Below are 10,000 nucleotides of genomic sequence, written 5' to 3' on the forward strand. Positions count from 1 at the left end.
ATGCATGCATTTATTTTTTTACGTTACCTAACCCTCAGTACAGGTGTTGCTAGTTTTAATAAGTGGCAGTTAAAAGGACTCCTCGCGTGACCATTTTGTGTCGGGTCCATTTGCTTGACCCTGTCAAGTTTGTTTTGTCTTGTCAGGTTTACTCATGGTTTTGTTTGCTACTTTGGACCTTTCTGTTTTGATGACTTTGTAGTATGAGATTTTGTTCCTTTTGACTTTATTTAATAAAATTTGTCAAATACACCCTGCTTCTCCATCCTGGCAGAATTTTTGGGGTCCACCACTACCACCACCTTGCAAATCGTGACAAAAAATCACAGGGAACAAATGAAGAAATGACCATTCACTCTCACATTCACGCCAAAGGACAATTTTAATGGTCAAAAACACTATTTTTGTTGCTCAGTACAACAAGCGAACATATAGTCCAGATTCTCTTCATTCTATAAAGATAAAGTTCACGCTTTGTATTGAACTTGTCAAATTAATGTTACAAAAAGCATTTTCCAGACCGCTTTGTCCTCATTAGGCTCACGGAAGTTCTGGAGCCTATTCCAGCCGTCTTTGGGCACTGGCAGTGGGACACCTTGAATTGGTTGGCAGCCAATTATAGGGCACACAGAGACAAACAACCATTCATTCTCATACTCACACCAAGTGACAATTTAGAGTGTTCAATCTGCCTGCCATGCATGTCATTGGAATGTGGGGGGAAAGCAGAGGACCCGGAGAAAACCCATGCGGGCCTGGAGAGAACATGCAAACTCAACACAGGGAGGCCGCAACGGGACTGGAACTTGTGACCTCCGCACTGTAAAGCCATTATGCTAACCACTCGATATCGGTCCGCCCTTACAATAAACGTTCCCCTCATATTTACTTTTGTGCCCACACGATTGTGTCGTGAGTGGAGCTAAGAGACGCCACTGTGTGCTGATTGGTCAAGCGACACACAAGTCATATTTTTTGGCATCACTGTTTGAAACTTTGGTTCGGATGTGAACACTTTTCTGTCTTTAATCAGTGTCTGTCAAGGGAGACGGCCCCTGTCCCAATGCTAAACGCCTCTTCATCTGCTCGGAGAATTCCTGCAGTGAACACCGGTGACCCTTTAATTAATACAGTGGTCAATTTTAGCACATTTTTTCCCAAGGCAGATAATGTGAGCTTCCTGATTCTCATGTGGACAGAATGTGACAAGGACAACACCAAAAATGTAGCCACTCATTGGCCATTGATACTTTTTTAATCCTCGTTCAATCTTTTCACACTTACTTCAGTCATGAATCGTAGATAGATCACTGATTAAATCAAGCTCCTCAATCACAGGACATACAATGCAGGAAAAATACACAAGTTAACTCATTCACTGCCATTCCCAAATTTATTCGGGAATTGAAAATATTACGTTGGAGCGCCATTCCCGTGAAAGTGCAGACACCACGTAAGGGCTGAATCGTTTTTTTTTTTTTTTTTTTGTCTGAAGACGTCGGGTAGAGGATTCGCCTGCAGTAGAAGATGACACGTTGAATAAGCAACGTCTCGGCAAGCGTGCCCAAGAACTGCCACTGAACTCTCCGCTGCAAAAACACCTCGCCATCTTAAAGGAGAAGCAGACATTTCCCTACATCGGCACAGGCAAACACCATTCAGCAAGTTGATTTAATTATCACAAGTCGCAAATACTGAGTTTTACATGTCTATATTTGCATTGCAAGTGTGTGATATAAGGTTTTTGGGGAGTCTGTGGGTCCTGGAATTTGAGTGAATATGATAAAAACCCTGGCACTGGCGTGGACACATTATTGCACGTCTGGCAGTGAAGGAGTTCAGTAGTATTCACACATTTATTTCAAACTTTAAATCCAGATTTTCCTTTATACTGATAATTTTTTAAAGTGACTTTAAAGTGACATTTCTTAACAACCTTGCTTTTTTCCATCATTGGCCCCTTGTGTGAAGGACAAAATTGATAATTAAATGTTAATAGTGGACACATCTCTGTTAACATGCTAGATATTTGTGAGATAAAAAATGAGACCATTATAAATCATTCCACCCCCCCCCCCCAAAAAAAAAAAAATCACCCTGTTACATATAACCAGCACGATTTAAATGATAAAAACTATTTTTTACCTTGCATTGTTGCTTCACAACATTTTCTTCTCACACCATTTTTCAAGTTTTTAGGCACTGTATGTAGCTTCATTCCACCATCTAGTGGTGAGTGTATGAATCAAACACTCGCACATGCAAACAAACACGCCCACACTCACGATTTTCAATGAACCTGTTGGACTCAACTGATCTTCTGTCAAATTTTCTTTGCGCGGTCAATATCAAACATAGAATTATTGACATTCTTCTGAGTTTGCCCAAGAAGAAAAGCACACAAAGTGACTCATACACGGCAGCCGGTCGGTCGGGGTGGGGTGCGTAGGTGAGTGGAGGGGGCCGTTGGTTTGCCGGGGCTGGTGGGCTCGCTTTATTTCCACACTCAACTCGTGTTTACGCTCCTGTGCGTGTAGGGAAGGGAGGACCGCTGCACCCTGGCTGCTTGCCACCCCGCGGCTATTTATAATCGTCTCGGCGGGAATCGTCCACGCCAAGGCATCATTCCTCCTCATCATCACCATCCTCCTCTTCATCCTTGTTCCCAACTTGCACGGAAGGAGACAAGAGGGTTCTGCATGGAGGGTGCGACCTGAGCCGGACGCCGGGAATGAATAAGAAGGTCTTATGGAGGTAAAGATGCCACTTTGTTGTTTATATTGATGTATTTGTGTTTGTTTCATATGTATCTGTAATTGTTACCATTCAGGAATTTTGCCTGGTACATAATTGCTGGTGGATGAATTGCTGCACTTGACTTGCATAAAGTACATTGTGTGAGTGAGTGAGTGAGTGAGTGAGTGAGTGAGTGAGTGAGTGAGTGAGTGAGTGAGTGAGTGAGTGAGTGAGTGAGTGAGTGAGTGAGTGAGTGAGTGAGTGAGTGAGTGAGAGTGCATTGTGAACCTCAAGCAAAAATAGATCACAGCCTGCAGCCAATTATATCATCTTGAAGCAGTCATAATTTCAGAGTGGATCGATTCCACAGTTATTGGTTGTCAGTTGTACGTATTTGTTTTATGGTCAGCAGATGCTCCTGTGTGGATCACTCATCCAATATACATTTGATTTGATGACCATGTCATTTGCAATAGAGATTTCATTTCATTATGTCTTCTGTCATTTTTTGGTACATACAATACTTTGCCTTTTCTTTTCGACCCCCCTCCAATCATCCCAATGTGGAACTATGAAAGGCTTTCTGATACTGATTCTGATGATCCAACTTGACATGCATTTATTTATCTCCAGCTAGGGAATTTTGTTCTTTAGTTTTTTTGTATTAAATGGTGATATATTATGATTAACTCAGATGTAAGACTTCGCTTCTTGTTTTATTTTATTGTGTATTTTATGTCATTCTCAAAAATGTTTACACATTTTATGTTATTGCTAATTTGAATAATTTTAATTACATTTTGTTGTTAAACTTGTATTTGATTTTTAATGAATTAAATCAATCCATCCATCCATTTTCCAATCCACTCATTCACATAAGAGCGCTTGAGACTATTCCGGCTGTCTCCTGGCAGTAGACGGCAGACAGCCTTAACCGATTACATGTTGAAACAGGTTAGCACACATGCATCCCAATCGAGGCATTACACTGTCCCAGCTGACTTTGGGTAACAGGAGGGGTACACCCTTGTTACGGGCTCCTCCCTCCTCTAGAGGTCAGTGATGTGGGGTGAGGGTAGTTCAGTCCTTCCCGTTCTCCCCTCGTCCCCTTTGGGGGCCACATGGATCCTGCTAATTACTGATGAGACACACCTGGATCCTAGGTAGCCTACAAAAGGGGCCGCTCCAGCCTCACTCGCTCTCTCATCTGCCTGCCAAGACCAGGCCTTTGGCCATGTTGTTCTTTGGATTGACTAGCGTCAATAAATTCTTGGTTTTCCTAGAACCAACCTGTGTCTGGTCTCCCTTTTATGTTATTGGCTTTGTCGTGCCGTAACAACCGTGAATTGGTCGCTTGCCAGTCACAGGGCACAAATAGACAAATTAGCATTCACACCATTGGAAATTTTGGAGTCCTCAATGTCTGAATCCAGCAGAGACCATTTGAGAACCACGGTGTCACCTTCGAATGCCCAATGCAACTTTGTATTCATTGTTGCTGCGCGACCTGCAGTATTGTGCGCTCTACACCAAGCTGTTGACGTTTGATGAGTGACTCACAGCTGGGCCTTGGCCTTATTTTCATCCTCATCTTCCTCATTCTCCTTTCAACCTCCCCGTTTGTTCCATCTTTGGTGACTTTTTACACATCTGAGGCTCTGGAACTCCATGGGAAACCTGTTGCTCCTCCATGCCCCCATTTTCGCACTCTTGTCATCCATCAATCTTTTAGACCACATGTGTCAAAGTCAAGGCCCAGGGCCAAATCTGACACGTCACATTATTTTATTCGGCCCGCGAATAAAATAAAACGTGAAATTCCATGATGCTTGCTGAAGTCCGAACCAAAATTTCAAAGTGTCGTATGTAAACCACAATAACAGTCATTATATTTGACTTCAGACTTGAAAACTAGTGATTCATTCATTTGTTGTGCATTATATATATGTAATAGGTGGAGGGGATGAAACATTCGAATTCCCCAAATTCATAATGGTCCTCGAGAGCAAACCATAACTACGACGTGGCCCACGGCAAAAAAATGAATTTGACACCCCTGTTTTAAACAAAAAAAAGTGTTCGGCAATGACAAGCGGAGAATTATTATTGCATTTTCCATGGAGGCGAGTTTCGTCCCAAGATTGTTAAAATGTTGCTCATACTTGTCAAAGGTGGACATGTTAATAGTTGTAGAAATCCATTTGCTTTAACATGACTCAAAATAATGTGGTGTGAACATATATTGTATATCTGTCGTCAACTAATTGTGCTGAGTAGCATAGAGAGGGAGGCCTTTCCATTTTCTATCATTTTAGTCGGGTCGTGAGGGTGACATCTTTCGCAGAGAAGCCTAGACTTCTCTGGCATGGTGTTCCCATTCCAGTCTTGAGACAAAGTCTCTCTGGCATGTCCCCCTTTTTGATCAACCAACCTCCTACGATCTACCCGTTACCGCACACACAGACACACGCACATACACTTACTCGCCCTGATAAGCAACAGTCGGACACGGAGGCATGCGACACACTTTTGCAGCCTGTTAACCATCGTAGCTCACACGTACCATTTTAAAGCGCTTCCCTCATCGCTCCTGATTCCTATTCGCCCGTTCCCTCTGTGAATTGTACAGCAAACAAACTGTATGAAAATAAAAAAGGCTAAAAGATGTAGCGCAATAACTCAAAAGCTGCAGTTGCAGATTGCTGAGTGCTCACAACTTCCGGTGACATAGGTCATACGCCACTTTCGGTTAATTAACTCATTCACTGCCATTTCCGAATGTATTCGGGAATTGAAAAGCATGACATGCAGCGCCATTCCCGAATTTGTTCAGGTTTTGTTTTTGCTTGCGGGGTGTGGGGTTCCCATAAAGGGCAAGTCAGACCTCTGACAATTTTTTCCTCCCACAAGGGGGCAGCATTTGCCTTTTGTACAGCCGCCCCCACTTGCACCCTATATCACTCCAGACCCATATAACTTCGGAATTTCTGATGAAAGAAGAGAGTCTAAGGTTTGTTATGCTGCACTGCATGTTTAAAGGACAACCGACACCATTTTTTTGTTTCCTAACTGACATCAGAAAAACGTTTTAGAGCATCTAAAACACCCAAAACACGCAGTCTGATATTTTTAGTCAAATGCAAAACACCAATAACAATGACTGAAAGTGTCCCAAAACTGTCACAAGATGAGCTCCGACCTTGGGATTTTCAGAAAGTCCCGCCCCAGTTCGTGGCGTCACGCCAGGACGACTTGCCTTGCTCTCGAATCAAAACAATGGCTTCAGCGAGTTCAGATTCGTTTTGTGCATTATCTGCTGGGAATTTGTGTCCACTTCTTTATGGTATTACCGCAATTGGTATTGTTGGTCCGACACACAACAATTCACCATCACGTTCTTTATGTGTTTTTCCTTCTAATTTCGCCATCAACACGGAACAACACGATATTTTCAGACCAAACAAAGTACCCAAAATGCATTGTGTGTCGCTTTCTCGGTCAGGGGCGTTCCTGACGTCACGTCACGTCAGGCATCGTCATCAACTCGATAACAAGACTTCCTGAATATTCAGCGCGAGTCTTAAAACGTAAAATATCGCTATATGCGGTGGAATCTTTGTAAAATATGCTCAGTAGAAGTGATTTGACAAATTATGGACACAACATGTCCGTAGGTGTCGGTTGTCCCTTAAGTAGTCCTAAAACTCAATATTCTGTAGGTCCTGCAATTTGAGTGAGAATGACAAAAACCCTGGCACTGGCACGGACACATTTTTTTGCAAATCGCCTGGCAGTGAATGAGTTACAGATTTACCAGATTTTTTTGTGTGAAAATGAGAGTGAAAGAATGATTCGTGGACTATATTAACACAAAAATATGTTACTAAAATTCACAAAGACCCAGTAGTTTATCTCTCCTCGAAACCCTTCGCTATTGAGCTGGCACCAATCCACTTTTGACGTAATTGCCACCCCGGTCTTACCAGGATCGTAGGACATCATAGGATAACTGGTACTAATAATCAAACCCCACGAGATCCTCTGGGAAACCTTCTCCAAAGGGAAAACCTTCTCCAAAACCTTCTCCAAATCCACAAATTGATGAATGACACTACACTCTACCGTATTTTCCGCACCCCTTCATTTTCTTCCAAAGATGACCCTGCGTCTTATACGCAGGTGTGCCTTATACATTGAGCTAGAACAGGTCTCAAAACTACTGTCAACAGCCACGGACTCCACCCCCCCCCCCCCCTCCACTTGTTTTAGAAGTAGTGCGTAACCCCAGCCTCTACTGTAAGGCCTTATAGTGTGGTGTGCCTTATATTCGGAAAGCTTTTAGCTAGTTATATCTTATATTTGGAAAACATATTTCATTCATTTAAGTGTACCTTACATATAGAAAAAGTTTGAAAATACACCATTCATTGGGGGTGCGCCTTATACTCCGGTGCGCCATATACACCAGAAAATATGGTAAATGAATTGATGTTGCTGTTTTTTTATGCCTCCCTGTCTCTGCCCAGGCCTCTTTACACGGTGGACTATTGCCGGCGTAGTGATGTTCACAAGTTCCAATCAGTCCCTGTCTATTTCCCTCACGCCCACCCTCCACTCTCCATCCACGTGTGGTCCGGGCGGACAGCAACGCTTTCAGTCCTCCCTTTCTCTCCCTGAACCTGAGCCCTGGCGGAAGCCCCCATCGGCCAGCCGACCCGGCCTGGCACAGGGCATCCGTTCGTGCTCGCTGCAGGTGCCGCAAGGCGAATTCCCGGACCTCCCTCCTCGGGCAGCCAGCTTCGACCTGCCACGCGCCGGAGCGGACGACTCCGACAGGGGCTCGGCCTCCCCCAGCCCGCACGGCATTCTCCGGCGCCGCGGTGGCCTCGTGGAGCAGAGGGACATCATCATGGCTCACCAGGCTCACAAGATGCAGAGCACGCCGCAAGCTCGCAGAAAGGAGTGGGAGTAAGTAGTTCTGAACTCCTGTTTCCACATTCTGATGGATTGTGCAAATGTCATAAGAAGCCAAGTGTTAAACCAAGGGGAGGGTGACTATTGTATGGGCCTGGGAGGGAAGGCAGGATCTACATTAGGGACGCCCAAACCTTTTTGACCGAAAATCCACATCCAAAACGATCCCCCAAGTTGCACAAAATGGAGAAATAAAGAAGACACAATAGTTGATGACGCATAGCCGACCTGACAAACTTTTGCAGCCTTTTATCTCTCCTAGCTTCTTAATGTCATGCATACACACGACTACCGTATTTTCGGGTGTATATGGCGCACCCAAAAGAATTGATTTTCTTCTGAAGATGACCTTTCGCCTTATACGCAGGTGCTACTTATATGTGAAGCAATATTGAGCCAGGTCTAGCAACAATTGTCACCAGCCACCGTCTACATATCCCCCTGTAGAAGGAGTACGTAACCCCAGACTCTACTGTAGCCCCTTATAATGCGGTTTGCCTTATATTTGGAAAACTTTGATATATTTCTATATTATGGAAAAGTTTTTTCTTTCTTTGAAGGTGCGCCTAATAGTCCGGTGCACCTTATACATGGAAAACGTTTGAAAACACACCATTCATAGCGTGGGCCGTGTACTCTGGTGAGGCTTATACAAGGGAAAATACAAAAGTTTACGTTATGAATTTTAACACCAATGTTGTTGAGCAGCGTTTGCAAATCGACAAAAACATCATTTTTCCACTGGTAATTTTGCATGAATCAATAAAAAAAAAACAATCATGAAATGCAGTTAAATTAAATGGAAATTTAAATTAAATAAAATTGCATTGCATGAAATTAATTTCGCAAGATAGTATAAATTGGTAAGCACGCCCATCTCACATTATAGAAGTTTGATTCCGACCTTTGTGTGTGGAGTTTGTATATTCTTCCTGTGGATGCGTGGGTTTTCTCCGGGTTCTCCAGTTTCTCCCCACAGTCCAAAAGGGACATTCAAAAATGTGCTCAAGTGATTTGTGAGTGCGAACGGTTCTTCGTCTCTGTGTACCCTGCGATTGGTTGGCAGCCAGTTTGAGGTGTCCCCTCTGCAGTGGCCTTAGGTATGACTGGATGGAAATACATTTCAATGACATAACTGCATGACTTGAATTACATTCAATTTTAGAAATTCAAATTGAGAAATAAGTTCAACACACATAGAATCCATTTGAAAATAATTACAGACAATATGTTTCAATAAATCCCTCACCTTTTAACACATTTTTTTCTTACCACATTTTTTCCAGTGCTTGCTTTGTTAGCGTTGTGTACAATTTCTCACGTAAATGAATATCACATATAAAGACATAACCGAATGTGCATGTATCTCCGTTTCCAATGAGATTTAATGTTCACCGCTTTAAATAGCTACCACCTGTTTCTATCTGGTTCACTGAGGAACCGTTTCCAGCATACATTAAGTGTGAAAATGACATTAGTGTGAGAATGACTCCATTGTGATTTAAAAGTAAGACCACTTCAGGGTGTCCCCTGCCTACTGTGCAAAGACAGTTATAGACCACAAGCGAGGAATAAGTAGTTTGAACGACGAATGTCATAACAACAACAATAATCTTCTTCTTTTCCTTTCGGCTTTTCCCTTGAAGGGGTCGCCACAATAATAATAATAATAATAATAATAATAATAATAATAATAATAATAATAATAATAATAATAATAATAATAATAATAATAGGAAGAAGAAGAAGAAGGATAAGGATAAGGTTAGGGATAAGGGTAGGGATAAGGATCAGAAGAAGAAGAAGAAGAAGAAGAAGATTTCTGAACGCCCTTATCCTCACTACTGTCATTGGATACGGCCGTGGGAAGAACATGCTAACCACTTGACGACTGAGATGCCCCATAAAAAAATCATAATAATGATCAGAATAAAAATAATAATAATAACGAAGACAGCTGGTATAGGCTCCAGCACCCCCCCCCCCCCGCAACGCCGATGAGGATCAAGTGGTATGGGAAATGAATGAATTACATTATTATTAATAATAATAATAATAATAATAATAATAATAATAATAATAATTGTGATGATATGTTTGGTTTGTGTGATAAAATAGATATGTAGTGAAAAAGAAAAAATTGAAGTGCCGCCAGTGAGTTAGTTACCCTGACAGAAAGTCTGTGTGCTGAACCCATGCTGCTTTGGTGCTACCTTTTTAACATTTGTTTTTTAATCTTAAAGGTTCAAACAACCAATGAATCATACAAATTAGGAATGTGTGTGTGCGC

At 42.4% G+C, this 10,000-nt stretch overlaps 2 protein-coding genes across 8 annotated transcripts in view; both read left to right on the forward strand.

Annotated features, from left to right (window-relative positions):
* Positions 1-164, forward strand: part of klhl14 (kelch-like family member 14) — a 20,316-nt gene extending 20,152 nt beyond the window's left edge. For all 3 annotated transcript variants that reach the window (XM_089008935.1, XM_089008934.1, XM_089008936.1), the window contains one exon: positions 1-164. This exon is cut by the window's left edge and continues 2,419 nt beyond it. The gene's annotated coding sequence lies outside the window, so the exon portion shown is untranslated.
* Positions 165-2,553: 2,389 nt separating this feature from the next.
* Positions 2,554-10,000, forward strand: part of LOC148891879 (voltage-dependent R-type calcium channel subunit alpha-1E-like) — a 117,064-nt gene continuing 109,617 nt past the window's right edge. For all 5 annotated transcript variants that reach the window (XM_089008707.1, XM_089008699.1, XM_089008701.1 and 2 more), the window contains exons 1-2: positions 2,554-2,754; positions 7,263-7,704. In XM_089008707.1, the coding sequence (XP_088864833.1) occupies positions 7,298-7,704 (407 nt within the window). In that variant the 5' untranslated portion in view covers positions 2,554-2,754; positions 7,263-7,297. The remainder of the gene's footprint in view (positions 2,755-7,262; positions 7,705-10,000) is intronic.

This window comes from Hippocampus bargibanti, linkage group LG11 (genome assembly GCF_051943395.1).
Source record: "Hippocampus bargibanti isolate YZ-2025 linkage group LG11, ASM5194339v1, whole genome shotgun sequence".
In the NCBI taxonomy this organism is placed as follows: domain Eukaryota; kingdom Metazoa; phylum Chordata; class Actinopteri; order Syngnathiformes; family Syngnathidae; genus Hippocampus; species Hippocampus bargibanti.